Below are 26,914 nucleotides of genomic sequence, written 5' to 3' on the forward strand. Positions count from 1 at the left end.
TATGTTTTTTTCTTAAATGTTGGGCATGAGCTATATATTGGCACTGTAGCTAAACCTCTCACCACATTTTTTAAAAGATACAGAAGGAGTAAACACTCCCTCACCTCTGATATAAGTTTGACTAATTATTAAGATATTAGCAATTTACCATTTACGAGTGGATTGTAAAAGCACTAAATAGGCCTAACTGTAAGTACAACTACAACATTAAATAAAATTAACTGACATTTATGGATGGCACTCCTAGTGAAGGCAGTAAATAATCAATACATGTTAATACATATTGCTTATTAGATGCAATTGTCCTCTTATTTGCTACTACTGTGCATACTGGTAAGGTGGTGGTATCTCAATGTTTAAGATGCTGAACTTGAACGGTCATGAGTTTAAATCCCAGTACCACCAATCTACCACTTCTGGGACCTTAAACATGGCCTTTATCTTCAACTGATAAGTGTATAAATGGGATAATTGCAAGTGGAAAGGGTCGTCTGCTAAATGCCATAAATGTAAATATTTACCTCCTCAATAACATTCTTTTGAAAAATAAAACGCCTTTTTGGCCTCTAGATGGCGACATTGCAATGTAAAATGTGACAACAATCTAGACTAAGTATTGCCAATAGAACCATGACTGTTGAATGGCAGTTATTTTTGTTTGTGCTTGTGTAGTCCCTGATTAGAAGTAACTTTAATACCGTATAATCTCACCTTAAGTGACCTGCTTAATGTAAGATGAACTTGATCTAATTTAAAATGAATAAGAATGAAAGCGATCATGGAATATTTGTTTGAATTGTACTGAATGTCATAATGAACAAACTCTATCCCCACCCTTAACCATGCAGCTAATCCAAAATATGTAGTGTGTGGAAACCCACATCACGGGTATTTGTGGTACTGTGGTGTTCTTTTTTTATTCTCCTCAACTTTTTTTTTTTTAACATGTTTGTTTTCTTTCGTGTTACAGTATTTGTGCTGGGAGTTGTGTATTGTATTGAAGGCTATAGTTTGTACAACTTTGACTTGCACTATAATACTGGAGACCAATGTATATCTGTAAGTGTATGTGAAATTAAAGCTGATTTTATGGTTGCTCTTGCTCTTGACCAAAACTTACAGATGAAAAAATGGAATCAGTCAGTTTATAAATTCAACTTTCTGTATTTTAAACTTTCTCAGGGGTTATATACATAAAAAAACACCATATTCAAGTATGTAGTATAAAAGGTTTAAAATATTTGCACGGACATTTCACTTAGATTAAAAAAACAAAAAACAAATTAGCTTGAGTACCTGAAGTGAAAGTCCATGAGTTCACACTGAAATTTATATGAACAGTTCATATAACAATTCATTGTACAAAAAGGGGTGTAAGAAGTCCTGAATTCTACTATAAACCCCTAAATGGCAAATTCCCCTGCCTCAGCCTGAAAGCATGAAGACGAAAAGCAATATATACAAAAAATATGGGTCCTGCCCTGTTTCTTTACAAAGCTGTCTTCGAAGTTTGCACGAAAATAATTTATTTTCTTTTTTTTTTTTCAGCAAATCTCTCCTCTTCTTAAATACTGCTATAATTTAAAGTTGACACAATCTTAGTCATATATACAACCCTGTTGTCCAAAACACAGGCATATTCTTAAAGGAGTAGTTCATGAAGAAAAAAACAAACAACTAATATACATATGTTTTGGTGATACTAATTAGTAGTCATGAGCTTCCATTATGCATTAGGTACATCAGATAAAGGAGCTCCAGTGCAAGACTAGTTAAATATTGGTGTGAGGTAAAGAGGAAAATATGTATACTTTTTTTTTTCCCTCCTTGGACCACTTCTCTAATTAAATGTCTAAAAATATAAATTGTCCTTTAAAAGAAGACATGTTTTCACATGTGTCTCTTCATGTGTAGGGCCAGATGGTCGGACCGGGAGAATGCCCTCTCACAGAGGTGGCACTGGAAGGGCCTGTGTCCTGTGTGTTTCCTGTAGTGGCGGGTCAGCTCGTCGGAACGGGCGAACTTCCAGCCACATCCCTCCCAGGTACAGTGGTACGGCTTCTCACCTGAAAAAAGCAGAAGGTAGGAATGGTTAGAGCTCAACTCTTGGGAAGAAAGAGCATTTTTATTTTTGTGTGTAATACAGTGTATTTACATTATTTTCTATTAGTGTTATATTTATTGGCATCACGTTGTTAATTGGTCAAAAGGACGTATTTCTAAAAAAGAAAAATTCATTTACATTGTGAAAGCAATCTTATATTTTTAGAAGTTTCAAATAGTACTGAAGGGACTCCTGTTCAAATGTTGATTCAGGACTGTATGCAATAGCTTACGCTTACCAGTGTGTGTCCGCATGTGCGCTTTCAGGTGTGAGCTTTTCGTGTAGGTTTTCCCGCAGCCCGCAAACTCGCAACTGTGCGTGGCGGCGCGTCTCCGTGCCCACGCGCGCCTCCCCCGCTTCGGTCTGCTCTCCTCCGTGCCGTAGAGCTCGAGCAACGGCGACGACGGTGGCGTGAGCACTGCGCCTGGCATGCCCGGGTGATGGGCCCGCATGGCATCCGTGAAAACGGCGTACTGTCCGTGGTAGTGCTGCGCGCCGTGATACTGCGGTGGGTACCCATAGTGCTGCTGCTGCTGCTGCTGCTGTTGCTGTTGCGCCACGTGCGCGTTCACCTCCTGGGCCGCGTCGTGCTGGACGAAGGGCTGCCCCCCACTGTGAACCTTCTGTACATAAAAGTGCCCCATGTAGTCGGTGGCGTGCATCATGCACGCCTGCTCGCGGCGCTCGGTCTTTATCTTGTACGCGGACGCGTGCGGAGGGGCGAGGTGCAAGTGCGCGTGACTTCTGGTGTCCAGCATGGTCAGGTCGGTGTATTCCGGTGTATCGAAATGTCCTTTTGGGTTGTAGTCTTGAGTCGTGTCGAGTCGGTAGCCCATGTCTGGGCTTAGAAGCTCGGCTACAAGGCCGTGCGATGAATCTGCACCGTCGTACGCCGTGCCGCAGCTTTCAGGCGATTCGGGGAGCGGATACGCCGGGGTTACGGAGGGACCCTCGTTCTGGGATGCCATCGAGTTCGACAGAATAAACTCGAGATCTAGGAACCTGGACAGCTCGTCCTCGTCCTTGGTCAGTGGCGGAGACTCGAGGATGCTGAACTCGACTTCGACGCGGGGTTTGGTCCCGATCTCGGGTTGATCAGTGGACCATTCCTATTAACACAAACATAGACAGCTTTAGTTTGCGTTCTCTTTCTTACATACGTCAAATGTGCACATTGATTTGATCCTACAGCAGATCTAAATCATGCATTTTACACTATTAAATTCATGAAGCAAAGTTTATAACACATTTCTACTTACTCGCAGGATTTCAGCATGTTTCTCATCCAAAACCTGAATGCTGGAAAAGCCAGCAATGGACGGCAGAAGCGTATCTGCCAGAGCCATCCTTTTACGCACAAACCTCAAGGAATTCAACAAGTTTACTTTCTCATCCGGGCACGAGTTGACACCATTGAGCTGTAAAGTGTGAGTAGCTGCTGTACGGGCGCTTGAGCCTTTTTAAGACACGGTTTGAATGACACGTGGGCGTGTTCGTGACGTGGAAAGGCCACGCCTTCAGCACTAGGTTCAAGCCTCAGACCTGTCATTATGCACCACAAACATTGTTTTAATGTAGAAATGCCACGGTGATCCAGACAGATGATTTTCTATTTGTTTGTAAGTGTGTGTACGTGTGGGAGAATTTATGCTGTGTGTGTGTGTGTGTGTGTGTGTGTGTGTGTGTTCAATCCTTTATACATTTGCAATACAAAAAACATTGATATTAACAATGCCTATAGTATAAAATAAAGCCAAAGTTATTATTTATTTATAGCCTGTAAAAGCAGTTAGTATGGAGTAACGAGAACATTTTTAGGGTTTAGGTTTAGGCTTTTTAATGTAAACAAGATATTGAATCATATGATATAAGTGCAATATAATTATAAATATGATTATTATTACTATTATAAAATTTGTGATCATATGTTTCTCTGGAGAATCATCAGTCTAATCGATTTGTGGATGCATGAAAGTAAAAAGGGAAAGACATGAACACACACATACACAACATTAAAGGTACACTGAGTTAAAAACATTATGAGGACCCCCCCCCCCCCCCCAAAAAAAAAAAAAAAAAAGTAAATAGATGTCAATCCTACATGCAGACTGCCAACCAGAAAAACTGAAACACTGGCTGAGCATGTGGACAAGCAGAAAGCCGTGAAATGAAGTTTGCCCTGGGAGTTTCGACCAAAGACCCTGGCTTTCATATTGAAATGAAGCTGATCCACAGAAGACCCTGGACGCGCAGGAGGCCTGATATTAATTTGTCCGAATCGAATATTCACAACACAATTACCATGCGAAAGAGCGAGCTGTGAAATCTCAGAGCCATCGAAACAAACATGATAATCTTAATGTCAAACAGCGGACTCGGAGGAAGATAATGATGGCTAAGTAAATAAGCCTATTCTTTTAGTTGATTATTATGCAAATACCGAGTTTTGTTTTATGGTTGCCGAAATCATGTTTGGAGACAAGGTGGGTAGTTTTAAGCACAAAAACCTACCCATCATACTCTTTTCATCTTTACTCTTTTACTCTTTTCACCTTATTCTACTCATTGTACTCTCATGATCCTGCTCTGTGCTCTCATTTAGACACACGTGTAATACTAAATTATAGGAATTAAACATAGTGTCCGATGACTGCAGATTTCAGAGCAATCATTTCGTTTGAAAACATTTCCCCCCAAAAGCATTCATCCCAAATAACCAAAAGTATATTAAAGTACATTATCTACAGAGAGAAATCCGAACTTATCCCTTTTAGCAGACTTGGACAGTTCACACAGTAATGCATTTTTATTTTTATGCATTTTTGAAACAAAAAAAAACAACAAAAACGGAGAACAAGAAAAAAAACCCTAAACAAAAATATACTTTTGACTATCTGTTGTTCTTTCTTTCTTTCTTTCTTTCTTTCTTTCTTTCTTTCTTTCTTTCTTTCTTTCTTTCTTTCTTTCTTTCTATTTAGCGTGTAATGATCGAGTATGCCATTTGACAAACTGTGGTGATAATGTTGGCAAACTGTTAATCATCGTTTAATACGTTTTTATGGGTTTTTTTTGCGCCATGTGTCATTGTTTAAAATTGTGTGGAAATGCACAAACAAACAAACAAACAAACATAACAGCAAACAAACAAATACATGCATAAATAAGTACATGAACAAAAACATAAATAAATGTATATTGTAATTATTATTATTATTATTATTATTATTATTATTATTATTATAAGGGCTATTTAGGTTAATAATGAATTGGCGTGTCTTCTGTGAATAAATAAAAGAGCTTTATAATGGTCATCTCCGTGTCTGTGTTCAAAGAGAATAGGAAGTCCCCCTCTCTTTTTTCCTCTAAACACAATTAAACAGATTGTAGTATGATTGCAGTTTTGGCAGACGGTGAAGTTTCCTATACGGTTTCGTTTTACGAGATGTAGTCAGATAAGTGATTCTAATACACGCGCCGTTTACTGGACTGCCCCCATGCAGATGTGTGGGGAAAAAACTAACGGGAAACGGACGCGAAGTTCAGTTTGAGGAAGATTACAAAGAGAGGGAAAGACACAACACACGTGTTTGTCTCTTCTTGCTAATTTTCTAATGTTCATTGAAGAGAATATTTGAATTTTAGGTCCTGCATCATTTTGTATTTCCGGGATAAATTATAACGTTGGCGAAAAAAATGGTGTAATTTCTAAAATGACGAATAAAATGTTACAAAAATAGTATTGTGACTTGGAAATAATTATTTTTTAAAAAAGGTATTAGCCAGAATAGGGGTTCTAAAACGGATTTAAGGATTGAAACTATATTTTCTTCATTGTAAATAATAATAAAAACAATACAAATAATTGAAGAACAAGAAGGGAAATAGATTTTTTATGAAAATAATCCAACTATATAAACATCACTATATTATGATTTTAACTGTACTTAATAATATTATAAAATTCAACTTGCCATTCATGGCCGGACTACTTATTCACTAATAATTGTATGAACTTAATATATCATATAACACCCAAATAAACAAACAAACAAACAAACATGGACCCTTAGTTTAAGAATCAGGGGTCAGTATTCTTCTAGAGTAGAAAGTATGTTTATTTTAATTAAAAAATCTTGTACTGACTATTTTTCAGTTATTTTTTCCTACTTGTATGAATGCCAATGATGATGGTAAGTAGTATCTTATTACTTCTATAAGTAAGTTTATTAAATACAATTGTATAGAATAAATAAATATTGTAATGTAATAAATATTTACAAAAATATTTGGTGTTGTATCCTGTGACATTCCACTTATATGTGGAAATAAAATGCTTTTTACAGCACACACAATATACCGATTCAACTTAAATGCTTACGTATAGCCTTCATTGACGTATCATTTGTGAGGTTGCTGCTGATAAGGGTGGTACACACACACACACACACACACACACACACACACACACACACACACACACACACACACACACACACACACACACAGACACACATCCCTATCCCTCTAACCAATGGTTAAGGCCGTTGCAAATTGCAGGCAGAGATCACACTAGAGGAACAAGGAGATACAAGTGTGAGTCCAAGTCTCCACCCTCACATACTTTCATATTTGTACCTCTTTAAAGTAATTTGAACTCGGGACAAATGTGTACGACGTATGATGTGTATGATAGCCAGTGTTTACACTGCCTTGTTTATCTCTATTGATGTGTGTACGTGTGCAGAGTAAGTGCTCAAATGGATTACACAAATTTGCCACTGCAAGAAGCTTTATCCGGTGAATAGGTTCAGAAGCTGTTCTGCCATAATGAATGGAAGCTGGGAGGAAGAAACTCCTTCTAAATTCATGAAGTTACGCCTCTCTTCTCATCATATCACCGCACACAATTGTCAATGCCTTTTACCTAAATTGAATCTCTATCTATCTTTTAAATCAATCTACATATAAAAATTCAAAATAATGTAATTCCCAAATGTGTAATGCATATAATATAATATATGGTGACCATCACTGTGTTCAAGATGTTTGCTCTCCTTTCACAGAACCTGCTTTTCCTCTTTCATTTATCACTGCAGTGGAATGCCTGAATGAAGGTGGTCGCACATTTTCCAGCACCTTGTCCAGTTTGACTAATTGGTGTGTCTATGCACAGCACTCACTTATCTGTGAACACTGACTGCATAATTCCATTTGCTCACATGAACTTAAGTAAACGTCTTCGAAAAACGCAATTAGACTTTCTCTCTGAGCGACACTCCGCTGGTTTGTTGAGACTGTGGAAGCATTGGTGTGTGTAAAATGGGTTTCATTTGCATAATAATCTAAATAATTAGGTTTTTTTTTATACAAATGTGCTTGGCCACATGAGAAATGACCCAAGATTAAATAAATATAAGGATAGCACACCACTGGTACATCAGGTTTAAAAGGTATATTGTGCTCTTTGTAAAGCAATGCAGTGTTTAATGGTTCCGCTTTTCCTACAACTAAACAGTACTTCCGTGTTCATTTATCACGGTAATGGGATGCTTGAGTGCAGGTGGTCATCAATTTTCCAGCACCTTGTCCACCTTGACAAATCAGTGTGGCTAGGTAAATATTTGCACCGGGTGCTGCTCGTACCACCCGTGTAGCGCCTTGCACACTCTGGCCGGGTTAAACACTCATTACAACAGAACGAGCCCTTTCACTTCCACTGGTCCATACCAGAGAGCCAGAGCCATATGGATAAGGCTTTAGTCACAAATGTGACCTCAGAGGCCACAGAATGTATGGAGCCAAGAGAGTAAAAGCAAAAATTCACAAGCGAGTCACATGCGGCTTACATAATGAGATGTTAGCAAGACATGGAACAGAAACGCAAACACATTCGCCGCAGTGGAACGGAAATTATGCTGTAAACATCCTAGAAATTTGGATATTGACTGGTAGCTAAAAAAGGATGTCCTGTTTCTCAGGAAACTTCCTGTATGTAATTAAAATTTTTCTCTAATACAGTTTCCTTATAAGATTTTAAGCTAAGTCAGTAAGAAGTCGAATATACATAGATAGAAAAGTTTTGGCTGTTAGAAAGCATCCTGTGGCATGGCACATTAGATAGTTGCTCAGTAATAGCTCCTGGCTGTGTGTTCTGTGTGATGACTGTAGCTGATACAACTCCCTCCCCAGCCTCCCTGTGTTTGTCTTCCCCTTCTACTGGTTTTTTTCACTCAGGCACTTCAAAACTCTATTACAGGCTAATCTACAGGCTCCAGAGTAGTAATTATCCCCCATCTTGCAAGAAGCAGGGGAAATCCACAGCTATCTAATACAAATTTGCTTCCTCGCATGATGTGAAAAAGCAACATGGAGACGGCACCTTTGCTAATGCATCAAACGAGAACAAGCAAAGACAGAATGGGAGCGGCAAACCAATCAGTCCTGGACGACCATGGGAAATGAAAAAGCAAAAAGTGGTGGCCTTGATTTGTAATCAGAACTCCTGCATTTCCTGTCGCAGAAATCCATACAGGATTTAGTTAAACAGTCTGTCTTGCTGCACGTAAGCTGAGAATGAGGAATGTTTTGGAAGCATTGCAAGAAATTCCAAACTCAGTTCCAAACTCCAAGCTGATTTTGACTTACGAGATGTGCCAATTGGACTTTTTCCCAAATACAAAAAAGAATAATATTTGTTGTGCTCTATTTGTATTTTTTAGAACACAAGTTGTATTTAGGGGAAAATCATATGAAGTAGCACATGTTGCACTGATAGAAGACCCTTAAGGGTTCTTTAATTGTACTACTAAAGGATTTATCTAGAATCAGTGAGCCGAATGTTTTATAATTCAAAAGTTTTGAAAGCTGAAGAACACTGAACTATCCCAAGAAATATTGAGGAACCATTTTAATTAATGTTCACTTCCTATAGTTAGCATGTCTACAACTAAGATTAAAAAAGCCTGGCGCCCTTGGCTGTGGTTGAGTTTCTCTTAAAGCTTTCCACATCTTTTTAGTATTGTCGAGTTGTAATAAAGGTGTCTGGACTTGTCCCATAAATCTTAAAGGTGTTTCATCAGTCATTTTAATACGAGTCCACTCATACAATTCCTTACACAAGTTTTCTCATCATCTCTGTGGGCCCCGGGGTCAAAAGTGCACAGGAGGAACCAGTCCAGGTTTCCTCCATGCTGCCACACAACAGGAATGTACCCGAAGAAAAGCAATTATTTGCACACCTGTTCTCTGTCTTTTCATAATCTTTATGCAGCCAAGTAAAGTTTACTAACGCCTCAAGTTTAATACCTAGCAATGGGGGTCGCACTGACCTAGACGTATGGTGTGAATAGAAACAGTGGAATTTACTTAAGATATCTTTTCTAAGTCTCTGGTATAAGTATTAGTATTTATGGATATAGACTTGAGAATGTATATATTTCTGTGTGTGTGTGTGTGTGTGTGTGTGTGTGTGTGTGTGTGTGTGTGTGTGTGTGTGCGTGCATGTGAGAGAGAAATATCTAAACATCAAACAGGATACAGGTGACCAGTTGTTTTTTAAACGGATCCAATGGTAATAATTTGCATAGTTGTTAGAGAGTGAAAGCACTCAACAAGCTAGTACCAAGATTTGCAAGCGCTGTTGACTCAATTTGCACTGGAATTGCAAGCGTGCTGTTTTTCAGTGATAAGAAAAGCCTGCAACTTGTGATGAGGCAACATGTTTCATTCATCCTTATATCTCTTGCAAATTGTCATACAAATAAATATGTTGGAAAAGCAATAACCATTTTTTTCTGCTGATTGCACCAACATATCACCAAACTAGATAAATGTCTACAACTTTTAGCAGACCTGCTCACTCCCACTGCAAGTCACCTAACACCCTTCATTCATAAACCAACCTTAAGGCAGAAACCAAATTACACAGAACTAGGTTGACAGTATCATGTGTAGACTGTGTGAGGAATGACTGAAATAAGCATTTCTGAGAAATATAAAATCAGAATATTGTATTGTTGACTGCTGCACATCAAAATTCTGCATTTTATATGTAGTGGCGCATAAAAGTATTTTCGTATTACTGAATAAATTATTATAGGAAAATGTCTGCCAGCATATGTATCCCCCCAAAAATTACCACAGCAGGTGTTTAGTGCAGATGCCACTATTATGACTCGAGTTTCTGCACAGTGTGAAAGACACACACACAGTAAACTGACCTATCCTGGGCATTTGTGTGGATTTTTACAGATGTCAGTTGGTACCCTTGAGGGTTGCTTACAAACTTGCCAGGGCTTCAGGAGTATGTACATAAGAAAACCCCGTGTCCTGAATAACTCAGCTTTAAAGCCATAAAACAGATCTAAAATGAAATGTCTCTTGCAGGATTAGGTTAGCACGGCACTTAGTACCAGCTTGGCCTGTTTTCGTTCATGATCATTTGCAATTACAAGTGGAATTTTAAGCCACGGTAATCATAGGAGTTAGCAGCCACTTTGTATCGACAGCAACAGCAGCTGAATAGTAACAGAAACTGAAAAGTGTGAGAACAGAGGACTAAATCTCATGCACATATTTACTCTGTATAAAGAAAAAAAGAGACCTCTTGAACAGAAAAATTTTCTTAATAGTTCTGTTGTCCCTTTAGGGTCCTGTTAAATAACCTGTAAGTAAGTGTTTTGCTCTAAAGGGTTAAAAATTCAAGGGATACAAACAGAGGATAAATATTCAAATCCATCACTTGTTGATGAACAAGTGCACACACCCTCCCCTTATGCAGGCAACAGCAAGCACACTACCACCTACAGAGACCCTGACAAGATTTATTAAGATATTGATTAGACTTAGCAAACTGATTATGCAGTACTAATTAACCCATTTGCAAGCTGATAAGAGAATGGGTGTTGTTTAAATTCTCTCTCAAATTTTAGAGACAAATACTTGCTTTGGGATTTTTTAGCACTCTATCTTAAATGAGCAAGAGGCTTAGAATAATGTGCAAACGGAATAATAGGTGGACCCTTAGTAAGCTTACAGACGAGAACATGGATAGCACAGTGGGGAATATGTCATCGCAAGAAGGTGCTAGCATTTTGGCCAGCAAGCAAACAGCATGCAAACAAACAGTTTTTCTGGTCCACGGTTAAAGCAGAAAACAGGTATATGTAATATAACCGAATAAGGATAAATGATAACATTATTGCACTGAAAATATGGATTAAAGGTGACTCATTGGTTAAGGCTTTGGGCTATTGATCAGAAAGTTGTGAGTTGAAATCCCAGCATCTCCAAGCTGTCACCGTTAAAGCCTGGAGCAAGACCCTTAACCCTCAACTGCTCTGTTGTATCCTGTCTCAGTTGTAAGTCGCTTTGGTTAAAAGGGCCAGCCAAATGAGCGAATGCAAATAAGTTGTTGGCATAATAACAATCAAATTTTGTGTTGACGTATTTTTTTTTCTTTTTTCAAGAGAGATTAGAGCAATGCCAAATGGAAGCTTACTAGTACAAAACAAACAAACAAATTACTTTAAGTTGTATGTCTTTACTGTTCTTATGATCAGGGGTTTGCAAAATATTGAGAACATATACTAAATTGTATGTATATATATATATATATATATATATATATATATATATATATATATATATATATATATATATATATATATATATATATATATAACTTATGTGTCAAAATCATTTAAATTACATTTGGTTAATTTAGGGTTTATTATGTAAATAAGAACTTTGAATGTGTATCTATATCTGTTTGAAAATGAATTTTGTGTAAACTGCCATTTTACCTGAAATCATTATTTAATTTCTGTTAGTTTGCAATATTTGCCATTGGCTAGAATTTGTATTGATGCCTGTTAGCTCCTTAAGTTTAGGCTAGACTAACTGAGCATGAGCAAACAAAACAGGCCAACTCAGTTTAAAACAGGTACACTTACCTCAGTATGCTTGTTGAAATGAGATAAAATGTATTTGTTTTATGCAAAGGCGAGAGAGATGCCGCTATGAATCTCTGCTTGCTTTGATGAAAAGGAACATTTTAAGGTAGGGTCAGGGGTGCAGTTCCACATTGAACTCCAGGGCTTATACAGCTTCGGAGATACCCAAAGCGTTAATTACATTGTGTTTCATGAGAAGGACGTTGCAAAATAGGATAAATAATTTCTTGATAGTTTTTCCATATCAAGGCTGGTTTAAAATGGACCTGATAATATAATATCTAACCCCATTCTGATTGATGAACACTGTAGAGTCATTGGCTGGATGTGAGATAAAGAGCACTTAGAGATTTGTACTTTTGAAGGTCTAAATAAAAATCTAAGAAGTAAAAAATAAACGTTTTACTTAGAAATTTAACTAAATAACCGTCCAAGTAGTATATTTTAAGTAAAGTATAAATATGCCAAACAAATTACAAGTGAAAGGTGAATGGTCTGAATGTTAAAATAACGCTTGATATTTAGTCAAGCATGACGAGTCAAGGTGTTAGTGTACAGGAAATAAGGGCTATTACAGAAGTGATAACCTTGTTTTAGGATCCTGAGTCATTTCCTTGTCTACCTATCTACCTCATTTACATGTTCTAACCTTGCTTTATTGATATACTATGTAGAGAATTTTGGTCAGTGTAGATACTAAACCTGTGCATCTCTGAGGCAAACAGGTAGAGCAGGTTGTGAAAGTGGTTATTTCTTTTTCAGCTGCAAGTAATCTCGAGAGGCTCCTGTAAGGCTGTATTCTCACAGGTTGTCTACTTCTCACCTCATTTCTTTTTGCTTGTACATTTCGATTATCGTCCTAGATAATAAAAAGGAATACAAATTCTAACTCATCCACTATATTGGAAATTGCAAGCATTTACCCTAGAATGTAGAAAACTAGAAATAAGGTGGAACATACTGATCTGTTAAATCTTGAATCTTTTGATGGATCGCTTTATGGGCACATTAGTTTGTTTTGGCTTTTTTTTTTTTGCTCAAGGCACGACTTCTTACGGCACCTCAAATCGTTCATCTCATTCATTTCACAGGGATGCTAATGACAAACACTTGTAGTGGGTATCAGGTGTAATCTAGTTCTCTTCCCCCACTCCTAAATCTACTTTCTCCCCTGAAACCGGGCTGGCTTTGTTGTAGAGACAATTCCAAGCTTTCAAGTCTTCTGTATTCTATTGGAAATGATCCCAACCTGATTTTACACAAAAACATCTGGAAACAGTAAAAGACGTGATTTTTCACTGACTGGAAGATCATCTTAATTTGTATGATTTTGCATCAGGAATCTTTCTTTAATGGGTGTATTGTGATTCAAATTGTTTTTGTTTTTTTCTTTCTTTGTATCTGGCAGTCTTGTTATGTGCTTGTCCAAAGGGAACAGGATAAGGCCTCAGTACAAAGAGGCAACTCCCTGGAAACACTAAAGTTATCCTCAGAACTGAGAGGTGGTGTTCCCGAGTTCCTACACAAAAACACACAACCACACTCGCCTCTCAGGAACTGACGGTGCAGGATACAGGACTGTCATTTGCACTTCATGATTAAAAGAAAAAAAGGCTTTATTAACAAAGGTTAATAAAAGAGGTGGTGATGGTAAAAAGCAAGAAAGAGAGTGAGGCTGACACTTTTTGTGTGTTAAGCCTGACATTTTGCCTGCTCACTGTATGGCAGATCACTAGCTTAACCCTCAAATACCCAGCTGATTACAGAGTGGAGCTTTTGTTCTGAAAGTGAGGAATGTACTGTAAATGTACCTGTCAATGTATCAGAGGTGTTTACTGGGTTAACCAGCATTCCATGCCAGTATGAAAAGCAAAGTATGAAGACAAACTGGATGAATGGACAGACAATTGCTTTAAGGTACACTTTGCACATGGCTTAATTTTCACAAGAAAACAAGCCATTCACAAACTAACAAAACTCTTGACTTCCCAGAAACAAACACTCCCATTTAATTCTTCATCAAAAAAAGAAGCTCTTTCTAAAAATTTATTTTTACACACAGCTGGAACACTTCTCGCCAGGGTTAGTATAGTCAAATTTCATGTGATTGTTGCTTAATAGTTTACTTTGTGGTTGCTGCTCTTTGAAGCTCTGAGAATGATAAGTCTATAATTTAGCCTATGTTCCACAGTGCACCCTCAGGCTGCTTAAACAGAGACACCTTTTTTGAGACATTTTCTTTGTATACTTCTACCTCAATATATACTAAGACACTACCATAAGATATTATATACATTTAAAAAACAGTTGACCAAATGGCAAATGGTCATTAGATCAATTGCTAATAAATATTCTAAAAGCAAATATTGGCTCTGTTTAGAGAGTCTCACACTTGTGTATTGTACTAATGTACATCTTTAGTGTAAATCCAAGTGAAAGATAGGAGAGAGATTAAATAAACCCTTTAAACCTGAAGGTCAATATAACATTATTAAGGCTAATGAATGAGTTCTAGAATGGGAAAAGAGGTCTGGGGCAAGGCAGAGACACACACACACACACACACACACACACATAGACTATTTGACGCTTATCAGTAAAAAACAGCTGAAGTATGCAAACCTCCAGATAGATTAATCTCCTAAAACAATATAATTTATTTAAACAAAAAGTAAAATAAATAAAGTTATAAATTTGAATGATCTTTTTTTTTTTTTTTTTTTTTTTTTTTTTTTTACATTTTGCTTGACAATTTAAGCATGTTGAATATAAAGACTAATTTATTAACATTGAAAGATGCACATACAGTGCTGTGACTGTAAAAAAATTTTGGTATTGTTATTATATATCCCACAATGTATTTCCTGCCAGCGAGTTAGTACTCCCTACAAATGCACTTGCTTGTTGTTAGATGGTGGATACCTATACTAATTGCTTCCCCTGTTAGTCCTCTGAGTAAAAAAGACCTGTCAAATATATAATTGTAATTGTAGACAAACTTTATAACCAAGATTCTTGACTAATGGAGTTGGTACTGATAACAGTGTTTAAGCTGGTGTTTCCTCTTAACAGACAGGACATGTAACAGACACAGTGAGGGAAATCTGGATCTTCTGGAAAAACGTGTTGGTTATTTATTTTAATTCTTTAAAAAAAAAAAAAAGTTATTTTTACAGTCTAAAGTATTACATTTATATCATCAGCCAATGAATTTACAAATGGAACTGCATCTTTTTCACTTTTTTATTTTGATTTATTTCTTTATACATTAATTCAACACCATTCCATAACACAGAGACTCCTTTAAATAAAACAGAAATATTCAGAACCCCTTGGACAGATACATTTTTCTAACATCATTGAACTATTCATGTACAGTATTAGGCTTCTTATTTATGTGTGGACAATTTTATTTGCCCATTTATTATAGCTAAACCTTTTATTGACCATTTCCATTATACTCAAGTGGACATTGTTTATAGGGTACAGATTTCTGGCTTAGATTACAGTAAGTGAATTCATGTATCTAGTCACATGAATAGGCCAGATCGCAAATCCCTTAGCTATTCCCAATGGATTCCTGGGTTTCCAGGACCACACTTTGAGATCAGCTGCCTACAGTCCTACATTTATTTTGCACTTGGTTCTACTAAATTGGTGGAAAATAAGTTTGGCTATCACCAAACTAAATTGGTGTTGTTTGCTTCACTTACTGTATACTGTCCTGCATTCCCTTTAAACCACTGGAGAATATACTTTTTTTATTAGACAACACGTTTAAAAATAAAGTATAAGAAGTCTTTTATGGTCCTTCATGTTCTACCCCACATTAGTGTGGTTTCTTGGCCAGTACCTCCATAGTGACCCGCCTGCTTGGAACGTTTTCGAGGCAACTTCTAAGAAAAAGAAAAAAGTGCGTTATCTCTCGCTCCCCTCTTGTGTTTCCGTTAGAGCCGGCCCACTATCTGAGTCCACCTCTGGACAGTCTGGCCTGCAGAGAGCCGATTACTGCTGATTAAACTCGCACAGGAGAGCAGCTGAGACCGTTCGCGTAGACTAATCAAGCAGCCGTAGATGAGCTGCTGTATGATGCAGCACAAATTGGGTCAGGTTTCTGTGGAAGTATATCTCAAACTTTAGCTTCACTTGTGAAAGCCTTTGATCAAAGCTGAGGTCATTTTTTACTGTCATTGTTACTTGTGCGAGCTAGAAACTCACCGAGGTAACTGGAGTCACTTAGCATTATTCACATGTTACACATCATTGTGTTGGCAGACAATGAACTTGGACAGTGAAACGACTGGAAAGATCTTTAATGGCAATGGAAAGGACAGCGTATTGTACTGTAATCAAGTCCTGCTTTAATGTTGAAAGCAAAAAGAATAGAGAGCCTTTTAAAAGGCAGATTAGGATTCCCAATATCAAATAACACCACAGATGATAAGTTGTCAATTTTCTTTTCCACCAAAACAGGAAGGATTTAATACAAACTAGGACATAAATGGCATGATAATTATGACAATGGTGCATGGGTTGCACTCAAACCTTAACTTATTGAATAATAGTAATATGTCAATATAATATAAACCTCACTATTTTTTTACAGTCAATTGTTCAGTTTTGAGATTGTACTTAATATAATTTTTGATGGATTTTCATTGCACAAAACAGTGCCATATTTTCAGAAGCCAGGTAAAAAATGAATGACCTCCACTGACTTCCAAGTACCAGTCCTATCATATATGCCCATTTACTGGTCATTTTGCCAGGTACAGTCAGTATATAACTGAGTTTTGTTTGTATACAGTTAGTGACAATGGCTATTCACAAAATTATGTTTGCCCACATAAATCCCAAACTGTTTTAAATATATTTAAACTTACTGATAAAGGACTAGAGGTCAATTAACACACCATTTGCACTAACAAGATAAATACTATTTAACTACGGACTAACAAAGTAAGTGTTTTCTAATATTGTGAGTGACCAGTAAGACTTTAAACTGTTTAAGACCCAGTGCTGATGTACCTGATACATTATCAGCACCACGCACACTACCATGTAAGTGTCACAGTCGTGTGGAGAATAATCCACCACCCCCTGGTCAGTGGCAGTTCTACAATGACCTACAGTGAATAATTGTACACTAAAACTATCAAGCAGAACAAAAACATGGGATAAAAAAACACAACTTTACAGGAATCAGCAGTAACCAGTTTTATCCTTCAGTGCATATAATTTATTTACTTTATTATTATTATTCTTTTATCAGTTTTGTCGTTTGTTTCAAGATTGTCGGTGATTGTCATATTGACAATCAAGCAGCATTTACTCGCGTGAGAACTGTATTTACTTTTCTCTTCTTCCAAGCTTTGTTGACTTATTCCTCTTTCTTCAATGCAATGCTTATCTTAATCGTCTTATTTCTATTCAAAATACTATCAGACCAATGCCTACATGCTATACATCAGATAAATGGGATTCTGCACATTCTATTTACAACTTAGAGTAAAGTGTCAACGCACATTCATCAATACTACATGTTAGTCAATGTAATTGAGGCAAACTATTTGATTCTGGACTAAAATGTGGATTTTAAAGATGAACCACCTTGGCCTTAGATCAGTAGAATGTTAAGTAAGCAAATAAGGTAGCCAAGAAAGCAAAAACTGTCTAATGTGATTGGCTGATGTGAGTGTAGGAATACATTTTCCACTAACCTGAAACAAACTTTTCTATATGGTAAGGGCTGTCATTGAAGATAGGCAGCACACCTAGTATCCCACAGAGTAATGTATACTTAAAAACATAATACATGCATTAAAATCACCCTTAATATAGAAATTCATAGCAGCAATATGACTGAAAGTAAGTAAACTGAAAAGAAATACAGTAAAAATACGACAGTATATTCAGTGAGGAAAATAAGTATTTGAACACCCTGCTATTTTGCAAGTTCTCCCACTTAGAAATCATGGAGGGGTCTGAAATTGTCATCGTAGGTGCATGTCCACTGTGAGAGACATAATCTAAAAAAAAAATCCAGAAATCACAATGTATGATTTTTTTTACTATTTATTTGTATGATACAGCTGCAAATAAGTATTTGAACACCTGAGAAAGTCAATGTTAATATTTGGTACAGTAGCCTTTGTTTGCAATTACAGAGGTCAAACGTTTCCAGTAGTTTTTCACCAGGTTTGCACACACTGCAGGAAGGATTTTGGCCCACTCCTCCACACAGATCTTCTCTAGATCAGTCAGGTTTCTGGCCTGTCGCTGAGAAACAAGGAGTTTGAGCTCCCTCCAAAGATTCTCTATTGGGTTTAGGTCTGGAGACTGGCTAGGCCACACCAGAACCTTGATATGCTTTTTACAGAGCCACTCCTTGGTTATCCTGGCTGTGTGCTTCGGGTCATTGTCATGTTGGAAGACCCAGCCTCGACCCATCTTCAATGCTCTAACTGAGGGAAGGAGGTTGTTCCCCAAAATCTCGCAATACATGGCCCCGGTCATCCTCTCCTTAATACAGTGCAGTCGCCCTGTCCCATGTGCAGAAAAAACACCCCTAAAGCATGATGCTACCACCCCCATGCTTCACAGTAGGGATGGTGTTCTTGGGATGGTACTCATCATTCTTCTTCCTCCAAACACGTTTAGTGGAATTATGACCCAAAAGTTCTATTTTGGTCTCATCTGACCACATGACTTTCTCCCATGACTCCTCTGGATCATCCAAATGGTCATTGGCAAACTTAAGACGTGCCTGGACATGTGCTGGTTTAAGCAGGGGAACCTTCCCTGCCATGCATGATTTCAAACCATGACGTCTTAGTGTATTACCAACAGTAACCTTGGAAACGGTGGTCCCAGCTCTTTTCAGGTCATTGACCAGCTCCTCCTCCCTAGTTCTGGGCTGATTTCTCACCTTCCTTAGGATCATTGAGACCCCACGAGGTGAGATCTTGCATGGAGTCCCAGTCCGAGGGAGATTGACAGTCATGTTTAGCTTCTTCCATTTTCTAATGATTGCTCCAACAGTGGACCTTTTTTCACCAAGCTGCTTGGCAATTTCCCCGTAGCCCTTTCCAGCCTTGTGGAGGTGTACAATTTTGTCTCTAGTGTCTTTGGACAGCTTTTTGGTCTTGGCCATGTTAGTAGTTGGATTCTTACTGATTGTATGGGGTGGACAGGTGTCTTTATGCAGCTAATGACCTCAAACAGGTGGATCTAATTTAGGATAATAAATGTAGTGGAGGTGGACATTTTAAAGGCAGACTAACAGGTCTTTGAGGGTCAGAATTCTAGCTGATAGACAGGTGTTCAAATACTTATTTGCAGCTGTATCATACAAATAAATAGTTTAAAAATCACATATTGTGATTTCTGTTTTTTTTTTTTTAGATTATGTCTCTCACAGTGGACCTACGATGATAATTTCAGACCCCTCCATGATTTCTAAGTGGGAGAACTTGCAAAATAGCAGGGTGTTTAAATACTTATTTTCCTCACTGTAGTCTGTAGTTATAATAGTATATATAAATACAGTAAGCAATGTCCAGTATGGCTATGTTAAAAGATATTTTTAAAAAATTGTGAAAAAATTGAAAAAGGAAACAGTAATTTTTTAATGTTACAGCATACAATTTGTAACTTTTTTTCAAGAACAACAAGTTGAATAATTTGCTTTGAGTGAAGATTGTAATGTCTGTTTTTTACAGAAATGATGGTTGTGATATTTATCTGAGATCAGAGCTTTTGATAATGAAACTTATGTGACTGTTAATTGTAGAAATAGAATAAGTATAATTAGAAGTGTAGAATGAGTATTTTTTTATGCAGCATACAACACTTTTACTGTTAAATAATAACTTTGGTCTGTTTTGCGTTTAAAACCGACACTGTTGCACAAGGTTGGTATTTATATCCATCTTTGATCCTTCTACCATGAAAACATATAGACTAATGTTTCCTATTTCCGACGTTTCTTGGATGCAGGAGGCACCACCATGTCCCAAGTGTGTAAAGAGATGTGACAGGCCTGAGACCCCTTAAACAAACACTGCAGTAGCGACAACATGCCAGTTCCCATCATAGACCACACAGTTTGCCCAGGCACGGATACACACACAACAAACACGTGCTGCATGCTGCCGCCATCTTCCACCTTCCAATGGCGCCTCTGATAAAGATCTGCTTTAGCCACATGAAGAGAAAAAGAAACAACCAATTATACTATTAGTGAAGGAGAGTTGTGGTGGTAGGGGGAATGGGGCAGCAAAATGTTTTCTTTTTCTCAAGGGTTTTTTTTCCCTAAACATAGACCATGTAAAATTAGGAAGCGAATGATTAAGCCTTATTGAACTTAATCTGTGGTTTGTGGTTTTGTTGTGATGTCTTTCAATCAAAGAACTGAATAAAATATGTACTCAAGAAAACATATTGGCATGTGCTGTTATAGAAAAGTTGATTGTTTTCGAATGACCTCGTGTCCTCAGGTGATTTATTCCTCTTATGCCATAGGAATATGCCATTGAATGCAATTTTCAAATAATAATAAAATGCCACACAGAAAACACATATTCATGCTTCTTGGTCATAAGTTATTTTCACAATGACAGATACATGCAATGTTTCTCATGTGAGGATTCGGCTGAATTTACTTTTCTCATCTTTCCTGGTTTTGTTGACTCGTCTTCCTCAGTTCTTCTAATTCATCATGTGGCTTGGCAAACGTTATCAATCCAGCAGCCATCGTATTGCATGAATGACAAACAGCTGTCACATTTCATGGCCAGAGAATCTAGCATTTCAGAGAAGAATATTTTGAAGCAAACATTCAGAAAGAGATTAATATTATTGAACCAGACAAACTCTCCCAACCAGCAGTGCTAAGTCCCTGATGACCTCAGTCACTTATACTTCAACCACAGTAGCAGTGTATTACAGTAGCAGTGCAGTACAAATGATATCCCCTTTCACTGTTGAACATCCACACTCAACAGTGGATGTTGAGTGTGAATTTGCAACAGTGTAATTTGCATTCAGCACTAAACGAATTAAAATAAACATACAAAGGCATACCAAAGTGTGCTGGCCTTCTCTTTCACCAGTCCCTGGCCCAGGCACATCATACCAGTGTTGAAACATGTTTCCATTTTGCATTGCCAAATTGTAATTAAATGTTTTGAAAAACTGGATTTGAATCACCGCATAGCAGGTTTGTCACATTTATTGGACTCCCAAGTTTTTACCTGCTGCTACAGCTTACAAAACTGAATACCAAACTTAATGTCCTGGCATCAGCACCTCCATATACATCTGGAGAACAGACTATAACTAATATACCTCAGTATGTTAAGTTGTGCAATCACTTGTCTTTACCCTCAATCTGGAAACTGGTGTCAACAGTGTTGTTGTGCCTCTTTATAACTCCTACAATCTCATCAAGTATGCAGATGATACCATAATGGTAAGTCACATTAGTTAAAAAAAAAGGAGTTGAGTGAGACAGGGAGAAAACTTTAACAGTGTTCCACCAATAACCTTCCCCTCAGCACTAAAAGGCCCAAAGCGCATGTCAAAGAGCAAAGCAGCAAACATTCTCTCATTTACATTATAAGGCTTGAAGTAGAGCATCTCTCCATGTTCAAGTTTCTGAGTATTCATATTTCTGATCTATCCTGGCACAAATCTACTTAAATACTGGTTAGAAAATTACAACAGAGATTGAACAAAGCTTCATTTATCTACCAAGGTCTTAATAACTTTCAATCAATGTCACATTCAGGGAATCCTGACTAACTGCATTATAGTGCGATATGCTAGCCCAATGTGTCTTACAGAAAAGCCCTGCAAAGGGGTAAACATTTTCAAAAACATCACTAATGCCAAACTCCCATCCACTGAAAATTTTTATGACATGAGATGTCTGTGTAGCACATGAAACTACTTAGATACTACTTAGGACTTAGATATTCTAATCTATTATAGCTTTCCTCTTGTAACCTAATATAATTACCATTCATGTTATGTACTCAATAGCTACTACACATTCACTGTACACTAACCATCCACTTTATTAGAAACATGCATATTTACATGCAGTTATCAGCCAAACTTGTGAAATGCTTCAGTTACAGAATAAACACCAGAATGTAATAAATGTGATCTCTGTGGCATAAATGCTGGAACCAGAGTGGACTGGTATGTCAGGTAATAAGTATGTCATAACCTGCTGATCTTCTGGGATCTTCACAGAACATTCTCTAGAGTTTACATAGACTTGGCAAAATAAATTTGAATGATCACCTGCTCCCAGGAGTTGTCTTTATATATATATATATATATATATATATATATATATATATATATATATATATATATATATATATATATATATATATATATATATATATAATTATTATTATTATTATTTATTTTTATTTTATTTTTTACAAAAAAACCCACATTTAACTTTATAAAATGATACTTTCCCAGGTGCCTGAAACTATTTAATGTGCAAGCACAAAAGGTAATTAAGAAAAAAGCAAAAGCGCGGACACGGAAACTGTAACGCAAATCTTCTCTTTTCAGAGGCACGGTTTTGTAAGCAGTGTCAGGGAGGTAAACAGATCCTGGGTAGGCTGAAGCAGGGGGCAGTAGGCAATGGCTTTGGGGCATGAGTTAGGATAACCAAGACAAGGCAATTCATCTGCTGGTGAGAAAATCTCAAGGCAATGCACAGACCACACTGGATCCAATCTGTACTGACCCCATTTATAACACATTGATTCTCCATATGTCTCAATGGCCTCTGGTCATTATCTTTATAACATACATTCACATTGTTTTTGACAGCCAGGACAATGGCTTATTTAACACAGCCTTCAAGCTATCAAACAGGCTCATCAACATTTGCCTATTGTGTATTATGTTTTCCCACAGTGGCCTCAATCCATCATAGAACTTTTTTTCTTGTTTTGTTGACTTTGTAAAACATGTAAAGTAAATATTTACAGATTGCTTAAATGATTCCAGATCTTCGAGGCTTCGCTTTCTACATTCAATTGTTTATTTCATTGATGTTTGGTAAAGTGCTATAATTGGAAGCTTAAATAGCTTTACATGTTATGTGTTTTTGTAAAATATTCTCTTTCATGCATGCTGTTCAAGAAAGCAATTTTTCTTGGAGTTAATGTTTAAGTCTCAAAAGCCAGACCAAAAACAACACTATAGTCTAGAGTGATTTGTAGAGATCCACCTACTTTTAGAGAAAGATGCCACTTAAGTAACGCAAAACAAAAGCCTTTTTCTCAGGTTTTTTTAAAGGATTATCCCACTTGAATTTACAGAATAGCAAAACTTGTGGCCAGAAAAATAAACAAAATATATTAGACATTTCCTGAGATGATGTTTTGTTTGATTTTTCTGCCCACTAGGATGTTCATTTGCTCATCTAATCCAAAACACTTTTATACTTCACTTCACATTTTATTTTGAAAAGGCAATGGGCATCACTTTTGGGAGGTAGAGGAAACCAGAGATCCCATATGGACATGGATAGAACATTTGAAACTCTACACAGATAGTAACTTGAGCTTAGGATCGAACCATGAACCCTGGAGCTTTGAAAAAGCATGGCTACCCACTGCCTCTTCCAGCAAATATTCTGTATTTTTTATTCCAACTATTTTACAGAAAAACTTCAAAAGCACCACAGATCAGTCAATATCCAGGATACTATAAGTGCAACTATAAATTGGTTTATATCTTAATAACATAAAATTAATGGTTGCAAAATATAAACCGAAAAAGGTTGACTATTTCATTGTCAATCTTAAAGCTGTAATTAGCTACCATATGGCACCAAAGAAATGACATAAACAAACATGACTTCGATTAATTTATTTTTAATTATTTTACCATTAAAACCTGTAACACTTTAACATGGTTTTCAATATCTAAGATGTCCAGCAGGTGTATAACATATATTAATTAGATTAGCAAAGCCCACCTGACCCACCAGTTTGGTACCCTAGACCTAATGCCTACAGGGACATATTGACAAATGGCCATAAACTATGACCTCAGTACAATAAGTGACCAGAAAAGAAAAGGAAGTAATTTGTCTTGTTCTGGTATCACCTTCCTCTGATCAGGCATCCCTGCTTCCAAAGCTGCCATCTCACCTGACACTTTCTCAGATAAGGTTCTGAAAACATGGGGGGTTTCTCTCTCACTCTATTTTCGGACATATTGTGTTCACTGTAATTGAAGCCTCTTCAGAATCTTTCTTTCACCCCATCTTTCTCTTATTCTTTCTTCTTCTTATGTGCCAGTGTCATCGCTTTTCAAGCAGTGATCTCCAGGGAACCCCTGGGATCAAACAATGAGCCTTTCGTTGACATTATGTGACGGAAATGCTACAGTCATGGAAGCTTGGCGAGTGCTTGGACTTTGAAGGCTGAGACAACATTCCAGAAGCCAATGTATTATCTTTGAGTCATTTCTGATTCATGCCATTATCAGATGCTACAACTCTTTAAATAGGCATGCAATTACAACTGCCCACAGCACCCTGTCAATTATGACCTAATAACTCCTAAACAAACTTATGCTGCTGGAGAAACTAAACAGGAAATGGTCTTTACAAAGATGCCAAGACTATAACACATACGTTGTATTTAAAATCCACAGGAAATCATGTTCCAAACCTGTAGTCCACGTAACAGCATGCTTCCAATGCGCTATTTCCTGTTTTGTTTTAATGTATGAGTGTACTTCGAAACCGGCCCACTTCACACTTTAATTGCACAATTTCAGGACACAGGGTTTTGAAGAGGGCTGAGTACAAAAAAGACAACAACAGTGTCCTATTGAAACATTCAGGTTCAAGTGCATCCCTGTCCCCAAGCTTACACATGTACTGAGCAATGTGCTTTCACAAATTAGCCTCTTGAATGAGGTGCAAAACCGTGGCATATAATTCACACAGCCATGAGAGTTACTCCATTCAGTAGTTTTATATAAAGCAAACCTATTTCACTTCAAAAAAAAATTGAGAAAAGTGCTATTATCTGCAGTGGTCAGCAGATGCTTTTAATAAAATTGAAATGCTTCATTGAGAAGATGAAAAGAGATTTTTTTTTCCACTTATAGGTTATTATTACTATTATAACGGTTTCAGATGCTATATGCCTGACACACATCATGCTGATTGGGCTGCAATAATGCAGTAGTGCAATAGTGCAAGGACAATTACTAACTGATATCGTAACTGTGAGGTGATGGAAAACTGATCAGACAAAACATATACTGTTTTGATGTTTTAACAATGAGGCACATGTTTCAGTTTATGGTGGAGGTAAGTTTTGGAAATACATATATATAGTTTGAATTAATGAGTGTTTTTAAAGCTGATATCATGTTGGAGCAGCTTTTTTAAGCTTTTGGAAACAGGAAAAGCCTCTGCCCTGCTGTAGAATCATGGAACATGCCAATGCTCCATCAACCCTGCACCTGGTGTAGGTCAACACACACACACACGAACACCAAGTTCACTGAAGTAAATGATCTAGACTTAATACTATTATTAAAATTAATAAATGTGCTATAAATTACATTAGAGACCTGCCCTTATTTGTTGTATCCTAGGATCTATTGTCACACTGTTGTTATTGCTAGTCATGCTATTTAATTGGTAATTGTTTGGTATTTGTTACAGTTTGTCACTGTTCTTTTGTTTTATACATACTGTAGTGGTTTGCCAAGCAGTCAGTGTATGGTGTGTTTCTGATACTGGTGTGTTTGCTTTCTGAATGATGTCATTATTTTATCTCAAGATTGGATTTTATCTCAAGATTTGCATTTTAGATAGAGAATATACAATAAAAACACTTTGTGACCACAGAAATGTTGTTTTTGATGTTTTTTTTATTAATTTAAAGGTTTTTTATACAAGTAATTTAATCAGCAACACTATGAGCATTTGGTATATCCCCATCTTAAACTAAATAGAGGAACTGCCGTCTTTGGGACACAAGCACAAGTCAGTCATTAACCCTATATATTTCCCATATGGGGTCAAATGATGATAGAAGTGGACCATGCTTAATGTGTTTAGTGACAGGAGATGTGTCTTATTTATTCATCATTATAAAATTCAGTTTTAAGTAAGTTGAAAGTTGAAGAAATAAGTGTTTGTATCCTCATTACCAGTCTCTTTCTCATACAATCCCATGGCCCAAAGATCCTGCTCACATATGGATGTCCGATACAGAGATGGTAAAAGTACACACATTCATACAGTTCACTCAAGTAGTGGTACAGATACTTATGTTTTAAATGACTCTGGTTAAAATTAAGTACTGACTACACTTTTTAACTCAAGTTAAAGTAAAGAAGTATGGGCTCTGACATGTACTTAAGAAAAAAGTACTACTACCTGTTTTAGTGTCATGCCGGTAACTATACTGGAAACTATACAATATAAAAGAATGTAAAATTTTTTAGGAATGTCTCTGTTCTCAGTCATGTTTACATCGCTGACTCTCTCTGTCACATCTGGGTTAGACATACTTCTTTTTGCCTTGCTCGTTGTTAGCTTTATAGGCTAGCCTATGTCCATGGTGTGTGATAGCCAGGAAACTATACAACGGACATATGCTAGCCTATAAAGCTAACAACGAGCAAGGCAAAAAGAAGTATGTCTAACCCAGATGTGACAGGGAGAGTCAGCGATGCCAGGAAACTATACAACAATGGTAGATTGAAAAATTTAATTACAAAACTAATAGGTGCACTTGCAGGTAAAGCATCAAGCCAAAAATTAAATATGAATTGCTACTATTAAGTG

The 26,914-nt window shown here is 37.1% G+C and overlaps 1 protein-coding gene across 1 annotated transcript; it reads right to left on the bottom strand.

Annotated features, from left to right (window-relative positions):
• Positions 1-1,144: 1,144 nt before the first annotated feature.
• On the bottom strand, positions 1,145-3,902 carry klf17 (Kruppel like factor 17). Its single transcript, XM_083541816.1, has 3 exons — positions 3,364-3,902; positions 2,343-3,213; positions 1,145-2,066 (listed from the first exon to the last, which is right to left on the bottom strand). The coding sequence occupies exons 1-3, from the start codon at positions 3,448-3,450 to the stop codon at positions 1,891-1,893; spliced, it is 1,134 nt and encodes a 377-aa protein (XP_083397942.1). The 5' UTR covers positions 3,451-3,902; the 3' UTR covers positions 1,145-1,890.
• Between the last annotated feature and the right edge of the window lie 23,012 nt (positions 3,903-26,914).

The sequence above is a fragment of the Silurus aristotelis genome (assembly GCF_946808225.1).
Source record: "Silurus aristotelis genome assembly, chromosome: 5".
NCBI classification, from domain to species: domain Eukaryota; kingdom Metazoa; phylum Chordata; class Actinopteri; order Siluriformes; family Siluridae; genus Silurus; species Silurus aristotelis.

What these genes read in the sequence shown, in the direction of transcription:
- klf17 (XM_083541816.1), bottom strand. Translation starts at nt 3,450, where the DNA reads ATGGCTCTGGCAGATACGCTTCTGCCGTCCATTGCTGGCTTTTCCAGC. An exon ending in AACATGCTGAAATCCTGCGA is followed by an intron (nt 3,214 to 3,363) that starts GTAAGTAGAAAT and finishes TTGTGTTAATAG; the next exon opens with GAATGGTCCACTGATCAACC. An exon ending in GCACATGCGGACACACACTG is followed by an intron (nt 2,067 to 2,342) that starts GTAAGCGTAAGC and finishes TGCTTTTTTCAG; the next exon opens with GTGAGAAGCCGTACCACTGT.